The sequence below is a fragment of the Barbus barbus genome (assembly GCF_936440315.1).
Source record: "Barbus barbus genome assembly, chromosome: 21".
In the NCBI taxonomy this organism is placed as follows: domain Eukaryota; kingdom Metazoa; phylum Chordata; class Actinopteri; order Cypriniformes; family Cyprinidae; genus Barbus; species Barbus barbus.
In genome coordinates this window covers 10,396,814-10,415,889 of record NC_136749.1, presented here as the reverse complement: position 1 = coordinate 10,415,889, position 19,076 = coordinate 10,396,814, and the positions used below count along the sequence as shown (strand labels likewise).

At 36.4% G+C, this 19,076-nt stretch overlaps 2 protein-coding genes across 2 annotated transcripts; both read left to right on the top strand.

Moving 5' to 3' along the window:
- Positions 1–273: 273 nt before the first annotated feature.
- On the top strand, positions 274–10,199 carry LOC306887939 (large ribosomal subunit protein eL18). The gene is made up of 7 exons (XM_079445997.1): positions 274–438; positions 1,083–1,169; positions 1,312–1,419; positions 1,583–1,681; positions 7,945–8,068; positions 9,882–9,951; positions 10,060–10,199. Exons 1-7 carry the CDS (start codon positions 436–438, stop codon positions 10,133–10,135), a joined length of 567 nt encoding a protein of 188 aa, XP_079302123.1. The 5' UTR covers positions 274–435; the 3' UTR covers positions 10,136–10,199.
- Positions 10,200–16,391: 6,192 nt separating this feature from the next.
- On the top strand, positions 16,392–19,068 carry LOC306886942 (lymphocyte activation gene 3 protein-like). Its single transcript, XM_079444334.1, has 8 exons — positions 16,392–16,536; positions 16,654–16,777; positions 16,871–17,085; positions 17,172–17,393; positions 17,479–17,787; positions 18,042–18,299; positions 18,446–18,564; positions 18,726–19,068. Exons 1-8 carry the CDS (start codon positions 16,485–16,487, stop codon positions 18,858–18,860), a joined length of 1,434 nt encoding a protein of 477 aa, XP_079300460.1. The 5' UTR covers positions 16,392–16,484; the 3' UTR covers positions 18,861–19,068.
- The last annotated feature ends 8 nt before the right edge of the window (positions 19,069–19,076 follow it).

Genomic DNA, 19,076 nt, shown 5'->3' with positions numbered 1-19,076 from the left:
AATCTTTATTTCTTTGTCTTGGTGGTAATTTTAGCATACCAGTCACTAAGATTTCCTGAAAACAAATGCAAATTTCATTCCTTGCAGTCACCTTCGTTTAGACTTTATGTAACTTAGCTAAAATAGACAGCGCTGGTGTGAGTATTTGCCTTACATTTGAATCTGTTTGTTTGGTTAAACACGTTTTAGAATGACTTTCAGAAAATAGTGTAGTTGAAAATATTTAAGTGTGCTATTATGTATGACAACCCTCGCGGTATTCTTGTCGTAACCATTCATATCAGCACAGCAGCAGCAGCAACAGCTCACGATTCTTCAGTAGAAGCCTGAACCAATCCAGACTCACTTTTACAGTCACGTGACTCTTGGCGTTCCGTAATCTCGCTATACGTCCTCTCGCGAGCTTTCCTTTTCCCTTTTCACTCTGAGTTCAAGATGGTAGGTAGCTTGATTTCTTATGGAAAGTACCAGTGTCCAAAATCTACCTCCATCCTCAGCTATATCTCTACCAGTTTTGCCGCAGATGATGTTTAGAGGCATTTCATAGTGCTACAAGTTAAAAAATATGTGTATTGTAGTGGATTTAATAAGTAAATGTCGGCTAGCGCACATCGGGCCGCGAAGCGGAAATCCCATTAATGTGTCGTGTGTTAAAATATTTACAGATGGCTAACTCTTATTAAGTTTTTGTATGCCCAGATATTCCTAAAATATTTACTGATATTTAATTTAGTTTCCTAGACAGACGGAAGAGTGCTAGAGCAAACTCGTGTTGGCTAAGCTAACTCTGTTGGTGCTAGCAGTATGCGGTTCTCTGAGCCGCACGAGTCACTGTGTATCTGAAACAAATGTATTAATAGGAGTGTTATGAAGTTATTTTCTTTTCACGTTGGTTTTGTCGTTATTATAGCCATTATGCATCATTGTGGCTAGCTAATGTTTAAGTTCTTCGCTAGTGTAATCAACCGAGAGCGTGCTAAATCTGACACTGCTCTATTGTATAATGATTAGTTTTATAGTTATATAGTTTTGTATAATGATTCTTTCTGTTTATGTGTAATTGATTGTGTTTGATCTAAAAGGGAGTTGACATCAGACACAACAAGGACCGTAAGGTTCACAGGAAGGAGCCCAAAAGTCAGGATATTTACCTGAGGCTCTTGGTCAAGGTAAGAACCATAATGAATCTTAAGACATATATAAATAAGCAAAAAAACTTAAGTTTGAGAGAGTGCATTTATATGGCTGATTGCATAGGTTGGCTGTTTGTTGCTTTAATTTTCTACCAATGCATTTGTTGTTGTATTGTAGTTGTACAGATTCCTGTCTCGCCGTTCTGATGCTCCCTTCAACAAGGTCATTCTGAGAAGACTCTTCATGAGCAAGACCAACCGCCCTCCAATGGCCTTGTCCCGACTGGTGGGTTTCAACCCCATTTTTACTCCTGTATACACTCATCTCATTTACATTTGCCCTGTTGTGATGAGCCTTGTCACTTAAGCAAACAATCTGTTACGTTCAAAAAGATGAACAAGTTTTTTTTTTTTTTGTAAACTTAATTTCTTTATTTTTTTGCTTCTAGATCCGTAAGATGAAGCTTCCAGGCCATGAAAACCTGACTGCTGTTGTTGTGGGAACTATTACTGATGACGTCAGGATTCAGAAAATCCCTAAACTGAAGGTAAGACCAGACAATGAAAGTCATATAACATTATTAGTATAAAGCCCTTGTGTTCGAGGTCTGTCTGTCCACACATCTGCACATCCATCTTCTGATTCTTTCCATGTGTTCATGAGAAATTTGTTTTTAAGAGAAGCCGAACTGCATGGTTGATCTTTGTGATTGCTAAATGTGAATAATTAAATATGTCCTCTTTTTATTAAAGTATGCTGTCTAGATTCCTTTAGGCACTTTTTTAATGTGCTGATATTTTTATTATTATATATAAATAATAGTAATATAAATTTAGTGCAGGAATATTTAGGCCAATATATTTTTTTCTGGTATTAAAAAGTGGTCTCTTTAACAAATTGGGGAGTGTCAGTGTATTTAATAAACTGTAAATAATTTGGGGGTTTTAAATTTAATGTGTTCAGTAAAAACAATAGTTACTGAAAGCCTAAATGACTTTTGTTTACATCTTGGTTTTGTGTATGTTAGCATTATAATTTATTGCCGCTTAAATATAGAATGTTGGTAAAAAAATTCCCAGCAATATTACCTATTGTTTTCTTGATGCACACCAAGTTTGTGTATTAATTTAATTGCAATCTTAATCCAAATCTCTGAGATTACTAGAAGGGATAAATCTAAGTGTTATTTTGCTAATGCTTTTTAACCTTTGGCAAGCACCGTAACTGTGCTTTGTGGTAATTTGCATGCTTTGTAAAGATGGACACAAGAACAGTATTTTATCACCACTCCACTACAGTGAGTGGGAGCTGTTAGGAACAAAAAGAGGAGCACATAAGCATTTGAAACGGGCTGTTATTGCAACATATATGCAACGTATTTAAAAAAAAAAAAAAGTAGCGAAAAAGAGTCAAATTTTTACCTTATGTAAGTAAGAGAATACATGAACTTATTTCTGCCAATTTCCATATTATGCAACACAGAAAACCATTTGAACAATAGCGTTCAAGTTTATTTGTATAGCGCTTTTTACGATACAAATCGTTGCAAAGCAGCTGTACAGGAAATTAATTTTCCACAATATATTTATATTTTGCAGAACCTTAATATATTTAACTCTGGGGTCGACAATATAATTGGCCCGGTGGCCCGGACGTACTTTTAAAACCGTCAGGGCCACCAGATCGCTCCAACCACTAGCCCGGTGGGGCCAGTAAAAATAATGCCTCGATTAAAAAAGTCTAATTTCACATTAATTACCTGTGGTTCTGTGTTTTGATTTCTGTTTAATCGTCTCTGTAACCACCGCTAACACGTTACGTGATCCCGACAGCCGCTCCGTCTGCACCGCCTTGCTCGCTCCCGCGGTTACGCGCGCAAACTGCACACTGCTGCTCAGCACCTACCTATAGCTACTATTAAGCTAGGCTACATGTTTCTGAAACCCACATCACCCGGCCAAACGTCGGGTAAAAAAGAGAAGGCAAGGAAGAGAAAATCACCAGAGGAATTGAGGGAAAGTGAAAGGGAATACGAAAAGGCAGAGAAAGTTTCAGCCCCAGTGGCGAGACCGCTGGAATTGTAGAGGTGTGCGATATGACGATTTTTTATCGTGGACGATAAAAATGTCTCCACGATCTGCTTTTGAAGAAATATGGTAGTATCGTGCTACAGCACACATTATATCAAATACAGTTCTGGTCTCCGTCTCTATATACTGTACAACACCACATACAGCAGTAGAGTTACTCTGACAGGACACTGCACTTATTCGCGATCGCAAAAGTACATTATTTGCACACAAGCCTTGCTGGTTAAATGTTTAATTCGCGCGCTGGTCTGACGTGCGCTTTTTCTGAGCGCATACACCTGAAGCACGCACACTAAAAAGCCTGTCTAACAGCGCCTGATTACGCAACTAACTTATTTTTTGCGCTAATACTGTCAAAACACACAAGGTTTACATACAGACTCAGTTGGTTATCTCTAAAATGAAAGTAAATAGTTAAGAGAGAAACAGATGCTTGCAGCTCTTAAAGGGACAGTACTAAACATGCTGTTGACTGTCATTAAAGGGATAGTTCACCCTAAAATTTAATTTCTGTCATTATTTACTCACTCACATGTTGTCCCAAACCTCTATTAATTTCTTGTGCTGAACCCAAAATAAGATATTTTGAAGAATGAGGGTAACCAAACAGTTGCTGGTCTACATTGACTTTGATAGCAGGAAAGAAAAATCCTATGGAAGTCGACCAGCAAGTGTTTGGTTTTCCACCTTCTTCAAAATAGCATTTATGTTCAGCAGAAGAAAGAAACTCATTCAGGTTTAAAACAACTTTTGAGTAAATGATGGTATAAAAATAAAACATTATGACAGAATTGACAGATGACAGAATATTTATTTTTGGGGGAACTATTCATTTAACGTTGACAAAACAACAAAACGCAAAGAGAAAAATCACTCACTATTCTTGACTGAAAAACTTTAATACAGTTGCTTTAGGAATCAGTCTATCTAGTGTTTTATTTTTATATTTGTTCATTCAATTTCATTGAATGCTCCTGCTAAACCTATTGTACCTGAAAATAAAGCACTGTTTGTTTTATTTGTATTAGGGGTCGACCGATTATCGACCTGGCCGATTATTGGCACCGATATTAAGCATTTTTATAATAATCGGCATCGGTCATTTTCAAAACCGATGTGCCGATAAAATTATTTAATTATGAAACGCGCTATTTGGCTCTGATGCAGCCTGTCGGAACTCACCACTCTGTGGCCTAGAGCAGTCTCCGCCCACCACGCATCTGATTTGTTGAGAGTCAGGAGTCCGACCAATCAACGTGGAAGACTAAAGGCGCTCTCACACCGAAAGCGCTTGCTAACAGGTGCTGCTTCATCAGCGCATCAGTTCTCTCTCAAAGGCAGCAGCAGACGTTGTTCAAGTTGCAATAAATTACAATCCACTACACTGAAGTTGTAAAAACCTCAATATTATCTATTTATGGTTTCCGAGATGGGGGAAACGCAGGGGGAATCGCGGAATCCAGTCATATGGAATTTACTGTATAACGCGGAGTCACGGAATTAGTCAAAGTTTGGATGAATTAATCAAAAGTAGGTCAGTACACTTAAATCGACTCATGATATGGACTATCTGTAAACATTAAGCTGCTAAAAGACTATTTAAATATGAATTCTGCATGTTCGGCGTGTCTCTGTATATGTGAAAGGCACAGACGCGCGGTTTTGACACACACACACACTGAAGTGCGCGACGCTCGCGGTGTTTTCCGCATCTGCCATGTCACTAAATGAGGACATAAATACATGAACATCATCCCCAGAACTGCTCTGAGAGTTACTTAATGAGCATTTGACTGTTTCTTTTGAGTAAAACGATCGTCATATCATAAATAGGCTACAGAAACTTAAGAGGTCCTGACGGCAACCCATCAAAATAAAAGTTCGGTTTATTTACTAATGGTACTACAATTATTACAACTTTTGTTTAAAAGAACAATCACACAATACGCTATTTCTTACATGTTTTAATTTTAATAGTAAACCCATTTGTTTGCCAAAAAATAGTTCAACTCTCATTTGATTAAAAGATAAATTAAATTAATGTTTTATGCCTTCATTTGCACTGTTCTGTAAATGAAAACTAATGGAAATTACTGTCACATAGGCCAAGACTAAGATACTGTCACATAGGCCAAGATTAAGTTACTGTCACATAGGCCAAGATTAGGATGACGGAAATTGGGACATTTCAATAGGCTATTGAACCAAGTGAGCCTATAACAGGCTATTAGTGTTATAGTTTCATTAAAATAGTTGCGGTCTTCTTCGCAACTTCTACAATGGAGCTATGAAGACAATTAAATTATTTACACTTATTATATACATTGCGCTTTTTAAATTAAATCAACTGATGTGCATTAGATGATGAATTGAATAGTCACCTCTTGTAGGTTATGATTTAGTCAACCGAAAATAATTAATGAAGAATTATGAGAGGTTATGCTATTACACATACATTTCTAACATGTAAATTATTGAAGCCAAATACTTACATTTCCCCAAGCTGTTTAGCTGTAGTATTTAGTATTCATAGGCTTAATCATGAAGCATACAGTGGCCCCACTTTTAACTCTCTCTTTATATATTACCCTTATTGTAGATGGATGCATGGGGGAAGACAAGAGTAAGAAGTGCAACCAACACTAGGGAAGGCCGTTTTTGTCAGAGCCCTTGTTATTCTTAATTTTGACATTCATTTTCATTTTTACACCAGACATATATATCGGTTCAATATATCGGTTATCGGTCTACTTGGTCTGTAATAATTGGTATCGGCATCGGCCCTGAAAAACACATATCGGTCGACCCCTAATTTGTATATTATGTGTATTTGTAATTTGTATCTTTGGTCTTATTTTTTAATAAGAAAGATAAAATAATGACAAAGATTTTTATCTTCGCCCACTTTGGCCTAAATATCTGCCATGTCTTTTTTTGTTACCTTGAAAGGCTTTGTCTTTCTAGTTTGGCTGTAATGCTCAGACAACTTGTAAAACCAACATGACAAAGAATCGTGATAAAATCGTGAATCGTGATATTTAAAAAAAAAAAATCGTGATATGATATTTTTCCCATATCGCCCACCCCTAGCTGGGCTACGATCAAGAGAAAAAAAAAAGGTTTACTGTGAGCTCTGCAGATCAATGCCCACATATGCAGGCAAGTAAGTTAGAGAAAAGTTAACGTGTATGAAACCTATGGTATGAACATAATATAATGAATTGCTGTGTGACTACGGAGAATGAATCCTATGCAATAGGTTTATTTGCACTTGTTTCATGTTTTTGCACAGTTTTGCTGCACTTTGCACTAAACCTACCTTAAAAAAAAAGTTATTCATGTTGTTCAAGCAATCTGTTCTTTTTCGTGATTATTGGGATCAATACCCGACGCGTTGACCTGGGCCAGTGAACTTCAAAGGCAAATTTCCCTTATTGTCTACCCCTGTAACTTATGGCAAAATTTGGTCATTCTCTATGTGGTCTGAGCTTTGGCATCCTCTGAGGGGTTGGCATTATCTTTTCTCAGGTGTTCGGTCATCTCAGATCATTTAAGGGTTGGATCCAGACTGAAGCTTCTGTCATTCCTAGTTACCATGGGATGTTAATCCCGTGACAGAAACAGAGAAACAAATAGAGACATAATTAGCGTAGCTGCTGTTCCATCTACGCAAAAATGATTTGTTCAACCCAAGCTAAAGAATAATAATAATGTACATTTGATCAGATATAACTGCAGTACAAGATTATAAAATGCATTATGTGAATGCTTGGCTAAAGAGATGTCTTTAATCTAGATTTTGCATGAACTAGCTTTTCTGCATCAGAAACGGGCAGCATGTTTCGAAGCTTGGCAATGTTTCTAAGATGGAAGAATGCTGTTTTTGTAACATGGGAAATATGATTTTCAAAGGACAAGTTGCTGTCTAAAATAATACCCAGATTTTTGACTTTAGAGGATGTAACGGTGCATCCGTCTAGTTGCAAATTGTAATCCAAGAGATTTTGTGTACTGTTTTTTTTTTTTTTTTTTGGGTCCAATAAGTAATATCTCTGTCTTATCTGAATTTAATTGGAGGAAATTATTGGTCATCCAATCTTTTATATTTTGTACACACTCTATTAGCTTAGTTTAGAAAAAAGTTAGAAGTAGAAAGGCAGTTGATACAGCAGTATGTCCGCATATGTGCTCAATGACATTGTGTTTGTTCCTTTGTTAAATGCTTACCATGCTTTTGGGAACGCAACATAGACCACCCATCTTCTCATAATTGTAATGAGAAGCCTGAAGCAAAACACAATTTAATGGATGAAAATGTAGATATTAAAATTGTCATGTTTTAATTTCTTTATTGATGTGTTTGAGAAATGGTAATAAGAATAATTTTATTACCCCGCTGATACATAATCACAAAGTGATATGTGGTGATGTATCAATTTTCTGGCCAAATTGTGCAGCCCTACAAACAAGCCTGTACTGTTTATTTATTTTTTGTTTAATTGCATTTTAGTTTTAAGTCATTTTAAATGATTGCATTTAGTGGTGCTGTTTGCTGCTTTGTCTTGATTTTTTTTATTTTTTGATACATAAACAAGTATCTGAATTCTCTCTCTGTTGGCAGCTGCAAAGTAGTTTTGCTGTTTCACCTGCCGATGAAAGCACAGAGTGTGAGGTTGTCTCGGTGTCTAAATGATCATTTCTCTTTCCTGTTTTCTCACAGGTGTGTGCCCTAAAGTTAACCGACCGTGCTCGTAGCAGGATCTTGAAGGCTGGTGGACAGATCATGACCTTTGACCAGCTGGCACTTACTGCACCTAGAGGACAGGGCACCGTTCTGTTGTCAGGTACGTGTTTGTAAAGCCAGGATACAACTTCAGTACAAATTCAGTTCAGTCAAATTGGTCTTCGTAACCACCTCGAACCACCCAAATTAATTGTTCAGGGTTTCCAAGGGTCTTAAAGTCTTTAATTGTACAACAAAGTCTTAATTATGATTTCAAGAGGTCTTAAATTTGGGGGACGGAAAGACCAGAATTGCGATATGACTGAATGTGACAAACTTAAAAAGGTTGTTGTTTCATGAAATAAACGTGAGTGCTGTACGTTCAAAGTCCGGTGCTGTGCTACTTTGTGTACTGCTGTTACTGGGGAAACTTATTATTTGTACCAAATTCTCCACCTGCTGCCAGATAATGAATAAGCATTTTCAATAAAACTATTGTTTTGATCAGAGAACAAATGCAAAAATCAACCCATGTTTTTACCCTGCTAACACGCAGAGCTTTAAATGTGATCTGGTGGATCAGATGATGCATTCTAACAATCTAAACCGTATAGGGGTGTGTGATTATATATGGTCTGCGATAATATCGTACTTGTTGTTTTAAAGATGTGCGATTTAATATTATCGAGTATATTGCGAAAAGCAAACAAAACGCCTACAGAGTGCGCGCATACATTACATGATGAATTCTAGCAGACTAGTGCGTGTGTGCATTATAGTGCGTTCTTTCACTGCATGAATCAGTCTATTAAAATGCATTTAGAATTATCACAATTCAAGATATGGAGCAGTAAATATATATTTATATCATTTCATATAGTTAATATCACACGAAGAGTGCCTTTTTTTTTTTCCTCAGTCAGCATGATTGCAAATGTGATATTGATTCATACAACAGTTCAATAAACAAGTTAATATTAACAGACTTTAGAGACGTTTTAGAGACCATATTTCCTGTTTTTGCTCTATTTCTCCAACAAAAATCATTCTGAACACAGCCACGATGCTGTTTTGCTTCTCTGAGCAACATGACGGTGTTTCGTACCTGAATGAATCAACCGTTTAAATGATTCGGTTCAATCGCAATAACTCACTTAACTGGCGGTTTTAATTTCACATTTAAGGTACCTTTTAATTTTTTAAATAATTTCAAACATCAGTTTTCAATGTTTTATGTTTAAAATATCAAAACATTATTTATGCAATTGTAACTGAAGGTTAAAGTTTTCCATGCCCCTCAGAGCTGCATTAAACAGTGTAAATACATCTGAATGCCACTTCTAATGTTTCCTCTGCGTTGCAAAGATCAGTTTTATTGATACTGATTTCATTTGCTTGGTAACAGCCCAAATGCAAGAATTTGACTCAAAAGATGGTGCACACTTTTAGAGAAAATGGCTTAAAGATAAAAATGCCCATAAAAGAATATTAAAAAATTCAGAAGTCAGCTGTCAGCACAATTATCGATAAAATCTCAGAGAATTATCAAGATATAATTTTGTCAATATTGCACACTCCTAATTTGTTAATTGATATAATTTATTGATACTGTTTAAATTAATATAATAAATACTTTTGACTAGTCAATTTTCTTAAATCGTTTAAAGGCTGAAATGTAAAGTGTATCATTTTATAAAACCTTTGTTTTTGTGATAACTTGTCTCTGAACTGTAAAATATGCTTTTTATAGTTTAATATGGTACTCTAGACATTGCCCTACCCCACTCATATGGTATTTATTTTATATGTATAGGTCTTAAAAAGGTCTTAAATTTGAGCTTAAAAATTCAGCAGAAACCCTGTTGTTTCTATGAAGATGTTTTGTTTTCAGCTAAGCTCAGGGTTGTTAATGCTCCTGTCTTGTTTTTCCGCAGGACCCCGTAAGGCCAGAGAGGTGTACAGGCATTTTGGCAAAGCTCCTGGAACCCCCCACAGCCATACCAAGTAAAGAAACAATATGCACTTTAATTTTAAGCCATCATAAAATTGAATTTGATATGTTGATCATTTTGATGAACAGTTTAACTCAAAGCATGTTTCTCTGTTCTCTAGACCCTATGTGCGCTCCAAAGGCAGGAAGTTCGAGCGTGCCCGTGGTCGCAGAGCCAGCCGAGGATACAAGAACTAAACATCTGTCTTTTTGTATTCAATATTGTAATGCAAATAAAGATTGGGTAATATTCCAAAAGCAATATTTTGGAGTTGCTTCGTCTAATTTTATGATCCGTTCAAAAAAGCTTAGTGTTTTGCAGCAGTCCGCTGACTACTTTTTCCTTTTTGAATCTTCTTTGCTGTGAAATTGACACCCTACATGCACCTGATGCACTGAAATGACTGTGACTTAACCACATCAGGTGGAAAAAGCAAACCTAATGATGAAATGTTTTGTTGACAACTGTACATGTGCGTATATGTGTATGGTTTCCAATACGGTTTCAGTATTGACTCAAAGATCACAAATTCTAATTGTCAACTTAAAAGAAGTTGACATCAGGGGAAAGGTGCGCAGACCTTGAATCAACCTTGAATTTTCCATTTTAATTTGCACATACATTGCACAAAAGCTCTAAGCAGTTTGAGTTAAACATTTATGAAAAGTTTCCGAGTGAGATATAAATTTGCTCACAATTTTAGAAATTCATGAAAGTGTTTTTTAAATTATCTTATGCAAGTTTAGTGCTATTTTAATCACCTTTTTTTTTTTTTGCAACATTTCAGTAATATATTATGGTTGAAATTAATTATCAAAAGTTAAAATATTCTAAACTCTTTATGGAAGGCAATAACTTGTCCGGGAAGAATTGGTTTACAATTAGTTTTAGAGTTTGTTGCACTGTAAGGCATTATTGTCACTGTTTGCAATGGCATGTCATCTTGCCAAAAAAGTAAATGCATGCAAGAATAGTATTTTTTTTTACTTTGTAGGCTAAATGAAATACAGTTTTGAGCACCGAACTAATTAAGTCTATTCAGATCACTTCAGAGGTTTTGAGAGAAAGCCATATAAATTATAATGCCCTCAATTGATGAACTCTGTTCATCTAAAATATTTGTAGGGTGACCATGCAAATATAGAAGAAAAATGGTGCAACTTGGATGAGCAATGCAACAGCAGAAGTATGTGGAAACAAAAAGGAAGTGCTTGGCTGGTATTCAAAGGAGTTTTGCTATTGATGAGTAAACACTTCAGAAACAGACTGCCTTTGATCTGCAAACCTGTGGTTTTTATTTCCAGTATATAGAGGACAAATTAAAGATTTCAGTAGGCAGTTGTGGGCATTTTCGGCCATATGTGATGGTGTCATAACTAATAATGAACAATGAATGAATTTCCACTGATTATTTAATTTCTAAATGGTTTTATATTACGCAATGTGAAGCCCTTGTGAATACCAACGGATGTCCGTTGAATTTAAAACACATTTTTGGTTTTCTATATAAGGACAAAATGTTCTAGATGAAACACTTCTATGCCATGATGCAAGTAACGGTAAGTGGCAGACAAATCTGCTGACAGACAGACGCTCAGAGACTCGTATCCTTTGTATGTCACGATTATCTATTCATCTATTCTATAAACGAGTAAGTTCTATGGAGAAATGGTCTGTGATTCAAAGTGTTGAATGAAACTGTGGGCTCATTTGATCCACTGATGGCTTTCATGGAACTTGAAAAGAGGATGTAATACATGAAATAACTCAAATTCTTACAAATCACACTTTGCATGGCATTCTGAATAAAATGTGTCTCTGGGTTTCTATGAATATGCATACAAGGCCTCATACAATACCCATTTAATTCTAAATGCACTCTTTTAAATATTGAATCTAATTACAATTTTGCAGTCATACATATATTTACAAATCGAATCACCAAATATATAGTGAACATCTTTAATGTTTAGCAAATTGCAAATAATCAAACTACTGCTTTTTTATATAATTAACAATTACAACTTTTTTCATTTTGCATATGTAGTTGTTTCACCCTTATTAAATCATTAATTGCGATCTGTTGTGTTTTAGAGATGAACGAAATGCATAAACAGATAATGTCCTGGCAGAAAAATAGTGTTTTTTTAACTTTAGTTTAAACGATTTTATGGTTTTAAAATGAAAAACTACAATACTAATAGACAACTTTAGTAAGAACTTGTGCTACATGCCACTTTACTGTCACTAAAATTGCCTTATTTAATTTCTCCATGTGGAAAATGCATTTAACAATTGCTAAAGTATGTTCAAATGAAATAAAGTATATATTCAAATAATTCTAAATGTGACCCTGGACCACAAAACCAGTCATAAGGGTCAATTTTTCAATATTGAGATTTATGCATCATCTGAAAGCTGAATAAATAGCTTTCCATTGATGTATGGTTTGTTATTGTTAGGGCAATATTTGGCCGAGATACAACTATTTGAAAATCTGGAATCTGAGGGTGCAAAAAAATCTAAATATTGAGAAAATTGCCTTTAAAGTTTTCCAAATGAAGTTCTTAACCATGCATATTACTAATCAAAAATTAAGTTTTGATATATTTACAGTAGGAAATTTACAAAATATCTTCATGGAACATAATCTTTACTTAATATCCTAATAATTTTTGGCATAAAAGAAAAATCAATAATTTTGACCCATACAATATAGATTTTTGACTATTGCCACAAATATACCCCAGCGACTTAAGACTGGTTTTGTGGTTCAGGGTCACAAATAATAATTGAATTCAGCATGTCCAAGAGAGCAAAGGATTGAGAGTGAGACAGATGAATCTGAAGAACGTTGGTGTCTGTTCTTCTTAGAAAATGACTGATAGGGTACGTGGGGAGGGTATATGTAACAATCCCTCCATCAAGCATAATCAGTGTTAATACATTCCATTCACGCTGCTATATGCATGCATATAATATTCCCACTCATGACAGTCTCTTTTTTCCACATCAGGGGCTCACAAAGGTCTTCCCCAGCTCTCCTGTTATTCAAATCAGCTGTATCAGCCACATACAGTAAATAGGAAAGACCCCATCACTCTCTCATATCACCCCCTCTGTTCTGAAGAGAAGGAGAGCATGAAAGTGAACGCTGATATCTGTGCGCTGTAAGTAACCACAACATGTCCCAGATACATAGCAGCGGTTCACGTCGATCAAGGTTGATATTTTGGATGTTTTTGTGTGAAATGGGGCCCTAATGGGCATGAAAACTCACAAGATACAGACAGGAAGGAAATGATGAGAATCTAAGAATGAAAGAGTCTGAAGATCTGCGGTTATCCTCCCATACTTTAACTCATGAAGGCATACCTACCTGCTGCTTTTTCCATGGATTTACATATTTGTATATTCAATAGCCAGCATACTGTTTCCACTTGGTTAAAAGTCCAAACGTCACTGAGCTTGTGTAGAGCAGCCTCAGAAATCCAACTTTTTAAAAATGATGCATTATGTAGATAGATATCAAGAGATAGATACTTGCTGGTTGCCAAATGTTAATAAAACAAACCTATAGAAAATGTGATGATTACTCTACTACTGTAGAACACCAGTGAGAACTTCACAAATTCATTAATAAACACCTTGAGATCATTTGGTTAAAGTCAGTGCGAAAATTGCTCACAAGAAAATCAGAATTTGTTTGGATATGTTACTTAGCTCATTCAATGAAATTCACAGTCTAAAACTTTTTTTGTGGGTTATTTTACAAAAAGGAAGGGAATTTGATGTTTAGATGCTTCCGATTATTAGAGTCATACACTGCATGCTAAAAACTACAAAATATACTACTTCTTGAACTGGATTGTGAGAGATAGGAGGAGTGAAAAACAAAGCAAAAATGGGAGGGGAGCGATTGAGTCAGCCACAAACTCTTTTGTTCATCAAAACAACTCCATCCCCCATATTCATGTCACTCGCACACAGTCTCTCTGCCTTTACTGGAAGTGGTGCTGTTTTAGAATATGCTGATTGCACATCCGCGTATCAACGGCTGAATCAAATGCATTCCGAAGCTCAGCTCTGATACTAGGCTGACATAACAGAAAGCACACTTACACAACCACATAAACAAACAATGATGCCGTGGTGCAGGCTCAAATCTCATAAGTGTTTTTTAGGGTGTTTTAGTTTCAGTACAAATAAATAATTTATGCTGTCTTGGCATTTCAAAAAATTCATACATACAAACACACACATTTTCAGCTATTAGACCTTTTATTAAGACAGGTGTCCTTTCCAAATCATTCCCACTCAACTGAATTTGCCACAGGTTAGCTTCACTCAAAGTGTGGTAACATTTACAAGCAAAATGAATGCTCCAGGGCAAAATTTCATCTATCCCAGATAAGGGCATGAATACTTATGCAATTGAATCATTTAGGTTTTTTATCTTTAATAAATTTGCAAAGATGTTAAAAGCCTGTTATTATGGTGTATGGAGTGTAGATTGATGAGGGGGAAAAAGTAATTTAAAGGGTTACACTTTATTTCGATAGTCCACTTTAGACATTTTACTAACTATAAGTAACTTCTTACTTAACTACATGTCAACTACATGTCCACTAATTCTCATTAATTTGCAACTACATGTCTACTAACTCTCAGTAGGTTAGGTTTAGGGTTAGTAGAATAAGTTGACATGCTTGCAAAGGTTCTCATAGTCAGTATGTTGTATGTTGTGGACCCATCAAAATAAAGTGTTAGAAGATATTAAGCAGACAGTCTACTAATACTCTAATGACTGCTAGTTGACATGTAGTTACAAAGTTACTTACTGTTAGTAGAATGTCTAAAGTGGACTATCGAAATAAAGTGTTACCATTTAAAGCAGTTTAACATAAGGCAGCAATATAACAAAACGTGAAACATAATGAAGGGGTTTGAATACTTTCGCAAGACACTGTGTGTGTGTATATATATATATACACACACACACACACAGTGTTTTGAAAAAGTATTCAAACCCCTACAGAGCTGGGTAGTAACTGATTACATGTACTTAATTTTTGGAATCTCATTATATAATCCAGATTACATGTAATTATATTAAAATATATTTTATGATACATGTTATCAGAATACAGTTACTTTTTATTGATTACAGGATTACATTCTTTGTAATTACAAGTCTTCATAATTTATTGATTCTCCCTACTTCCTCTCTATATATATATTCTCAAATTAGGCATGGATTTTCTTGCATGCTGAAACAGCATACATTATTTATATGTTGGCTAACTTATTTCAATGCTTGTTATCTTTGCATGCAATAGAAAATCTTGGCAAGTATACAGTAGTAAATATGTAAATGTGCAAATAAAATTTAAATACCAAATACTACTGCTAATGATAATATATGCATACTCTAAAAAAAAACTATAAAAATGCATGCAAAGGAATTTTTTGTATTGATTTGTTTTTTACAGGTGTTCGACCCATATTTTGAATTACACATTGCATTGTGTGGTGTTTTAGGTTTGAAGGAATTGTCTGTAAATTGCCAGAAAATTTACTTGTAATTTTCTGCTTTAGTTTTCTACGTATTTTTTCTTACAGTGCATGCATTTTCTGTAAAGCTGATTTGAAGCAATATGCATTGTGTAAAGCGCCATGCAGATCAATTCAATTACATATATTTATACAAGTGAAGTGACTGAAGTGAAGTGACATACTGCCAAGTATGGTGACCCATACTCGGAATTCGTGCTCTGCATTTAACCCATCCAACGTGAACACACACAGCAGTGAACACAGCCATTGGGCAGAAATGGGCAGCCATTTATGCTGCGGTGCCCGGGGAGCAGTTTGGGGTTCGGTGCCTTGCTCAAGGGCACCTCAGTCGTGGTATTGAGGGTGGAGAGAGCGCTGGACATTAACTCCCCCCACCTACAATCCCTGCTGAGTCTCGAACCCGCAACCTTTGGATTACGAGGCTGACTCTCTAACCATTAGGCCACGACTTCCCCTATTTAAAGTATAGTATCCTAATTTTTTATAAACACAGACATTCTTGCTTGTGTAAATTTTCCATGTTCCTTTTTTTGTTTTATTTCAACACATTTGTTTCCATTCTTTGAAGTTTGACATACTTTCAAATAAACGTTTTCACGTGGTGAGAGAAAATTCAAGATAGACCTGGTGAATCCGTGGGAGAGTTGCCTCTCCCTCGTTCTATTACTCTCTGAGCATCTCTCTTTCTCTCTAACTTTTTCCAAAGTACGTCAATCAGACCGCACATCAACAGTTTCACTACAAGTCATGTGATGTTGGGAAGCAGAGAAGAAGAGGAACTACCTACAGCAAGCAACTCCTTCCGACCACATGGCAACCCACGCAACCACCCACAACACTATATAATCAAAAACAAAGACCAGAGACGGCACACATGAACTGAGAGACGGGATTAAACGCACAAGGGTTTTTAGGGGAAATCAACTAGCAGATAAAAGAAAAAGAAACATCTGCTTGGAAGAGCTAAACATGAATAAGAAACAGTTTCTGATGATTCTGGGGTTAGTGCTGGTTTTTGAAGGTAAGCATGTCATTTTAGAGTATAGTGAATGAGTAAAATATTGTTTTGTCTTCCTCACCTCGTTTCAAATTCTGTCTGCTTGTAGATTTAAATGTGCCATATTTCTGTGTTCTGCAGGTGCTCAGTGTCAGGAACATGAAGTGTTTGTAGCTCATGGTTCTGTAGCAGTGATTCCATGTATAGACAAGACTTCTGCGCTCTCACATCCTACTGCAGTCTTCTGGAGCAGGATAGTTGGAAAGTAAGAACATTTCATCCATCCATCCATAAACACAACTATCCAAAACCTGACAATCAGCATTTTAATGTCTCGCTCTCTTTCTCAATATCCTAGTGCACTGAAGACAGTTTGGCGTCGGGAGAAGAGCGGGTTAGAGTTTCGTCCTGTTAGAGACCCACCACGAGTTAACTGTCCTGTCCCGAATTTTGGAAAGGCTGATTATAGCCTTCACATCACTGAAACAACAATCGAAGATGGAGGAAAATACATCTGTGAAGTTGAAGGAAAGATTCGGATGACGAAGGTCATCAATCTCAGAGTTGTAAGAGGTAATAACCAACAGCTGTCACTTCTTCTTTAAGTCATTGGCTGTGTTCTGGAAGCCTTATCGGTAATGTTTTCTCTTTCTTCGCAGCGTCATTTTCTCCTGCCGTAGTGGTTGAGGGCTTAAGAATGGAGGCAAACTGCTATGTCAGTCCTGGGACACAGTTAGTACAAATGAGCTGGAAACGAAACGGCACATTAACAAGGAAAACCAGCCTCTCCAACGTGTCTCAGAAAGATGGAGGAGACTGGACCTGTCAGGTTGCATACAATGGTGGAATGGTAGAGGCAACCACATCCCTACAGGTCAAAGGTGAGTGTCCATTTAAAAAAATAGCTTCTTCTTTAAAATAACGTCTGAAAGAGTTGCTCATCCACCTTATCCGTTGGTCTTCCAGGAATCGTCACCCCTCAGGATAACTCTTCAGTGGTGTACGCTGCTGTCGGTTCCTCCATCTCCTTGCCCTGCATCTTTACTGATGGTTTGATCCCATACACTGTGATGTGGAACAGAAACTCCAAAACATCATACTCTCCTCTTCCTCTCCCTGCATCTTTCAATGAGTCTGCTGGGCCCTCAGCATCAGCTACTATACGGAGAGTGGAGGATGGAGATGAAGGGATGTATACATGCTCGGGAATGATGAAGGGATTGAATGGAGAGCGTAATAAAGTACGAAGAACAATGGAGCTAGTTGTAGCTCGAGGTGAGTAGAATAATATATCATTAGAACACTCAGAATACTGTGGCTAGATAAGATTATATATAATAATAACATATGTATAAAATTGTAAATAGTACTAAATAAAAAAGGTTTATACATCATAAATCAGTTATCAGCATTCAAATCATTTTAGAATCAGCTTTTAGTCATCCAAATGGTGTTCCTTTACAGTTAACTTCTGCTTTGTGGTATTCCGAATTTGCTGAATGCTGAATTTCTCTTTGAATTCTGCTTAGTTTTGAGATCCTCATCATCAAGCAGCAACGGACCCATGACCCTGACCTGCCATCTCAGCAACTCCAGCCAGATCACTTCCTATGAGTGGCTCCGTGTGAATTACGGACCAAACGACACTCAAACGGTGACCTCTGTTCAAAAGGCAAAGAGCTTCAGGATTAAAGAAGTGAATGAGAAAGATGCTGGTGAATGGGTTTGTCGCTTCTACGGGAAGCAAGGAGTTCTGGGGAACGTGACTTATGAACTTCATGTGATGGGTAGGTAGAGCAGTTATATTACAGTAAATGATCTTTATAAATAACAGTAGCATGCTGTGAATTCATTTAAAAATACATAAATTAGCCTAATTTTAATTAGAAGCAGTACATTTTGATTGATTCTTTGTTTTGGTCATTTTTTACAGGTGCTGTAAAGAGCGAAAATTCAAGTTCTGGCAACAAAACCGCTATGGTGATGGGATTTGGGTTTTTGTTCTTGGTGATATTCCTGGTTTTGTTCCAAATGTACAGAAACTATCGCCGGGTATGTTTCAATCTCCTCAAGTCTTGATTTAATAATGCATTGCTTCATGCTTACTTGATACTGATATTTCAATGCTGCAAAAGACAGCTCTCTAAAATAGATTTAGTGTGGGTTATTTGTATCTCATCTCTCATATTCATCTCATTTATTCCTCCTTACAGAAGAGGATGATGCTTCTTTACCCTGCAATGGAAACCATCGTCCATCAGGCTGCCACTGAACGAGAGCAGAGAGAGAGGAGCAGGCCAAAAATGGCTGAAGCTTGTGTCGGAGATCCCAAACCAGTGTGTGTGTAAACGCGCGCGTGTGTGTGTGTGTTTGGCAGATGCCTATGTGGATGTGTGTGTGAGTGTGTTTTAAATGCAGACAATTGTAGCAGTCCAGTTAAACTGTAAATATATCACTGACATATAAATGTGTACATTTTGTAAAAACAAATTTTGGTGCAACTATATTTTCAAATATGAATGTAAAATATATGTAAATAAAGGGAAAACATACTTATTTCTCAT

Bases quoted from the DNA above. Each gene is read 5' to 3' on its own strand.
- LOC306887939 (XM_079445997.1), top strand. The intron at 1,682-7,944 runs GTAAGACCAGAC...GTTTTCTCACAG, and splicing joins AGAAAATCCCTAAACTGAAG to GTGTGTGCCCTAAAGTTAAC. The intron at 8,069-9,881 runs GTACGTGTTTGT...GTTTTTCCGCAG, and splicing joins GGGCACCGTTCTGTTGTCAG to GACCCCGTAAGGCCAGAGAG.
- LOC306886942 (XM_079444334.1), top strand. From the start codon at position 16,485: ATGAATAAGAAACAGTTTCTGATGATTCTGGGGTTAGTGCTGGTTTTT. The intron at 17,788-18,041 runs GTGAGTAGAATA...AATTCTGCTTAG, and splicing joins GGAGCTAGTTGTAGCTCGAG to TTTTGAGATCCTCATCATCA. The intron at 18,565-18,725 runs GTATGTTTCAAT...TCCTCCTTACAG, and splicing joins TGTACAGAAACTATCGCCGG to AAGAGGATGATGCTTCTTTA.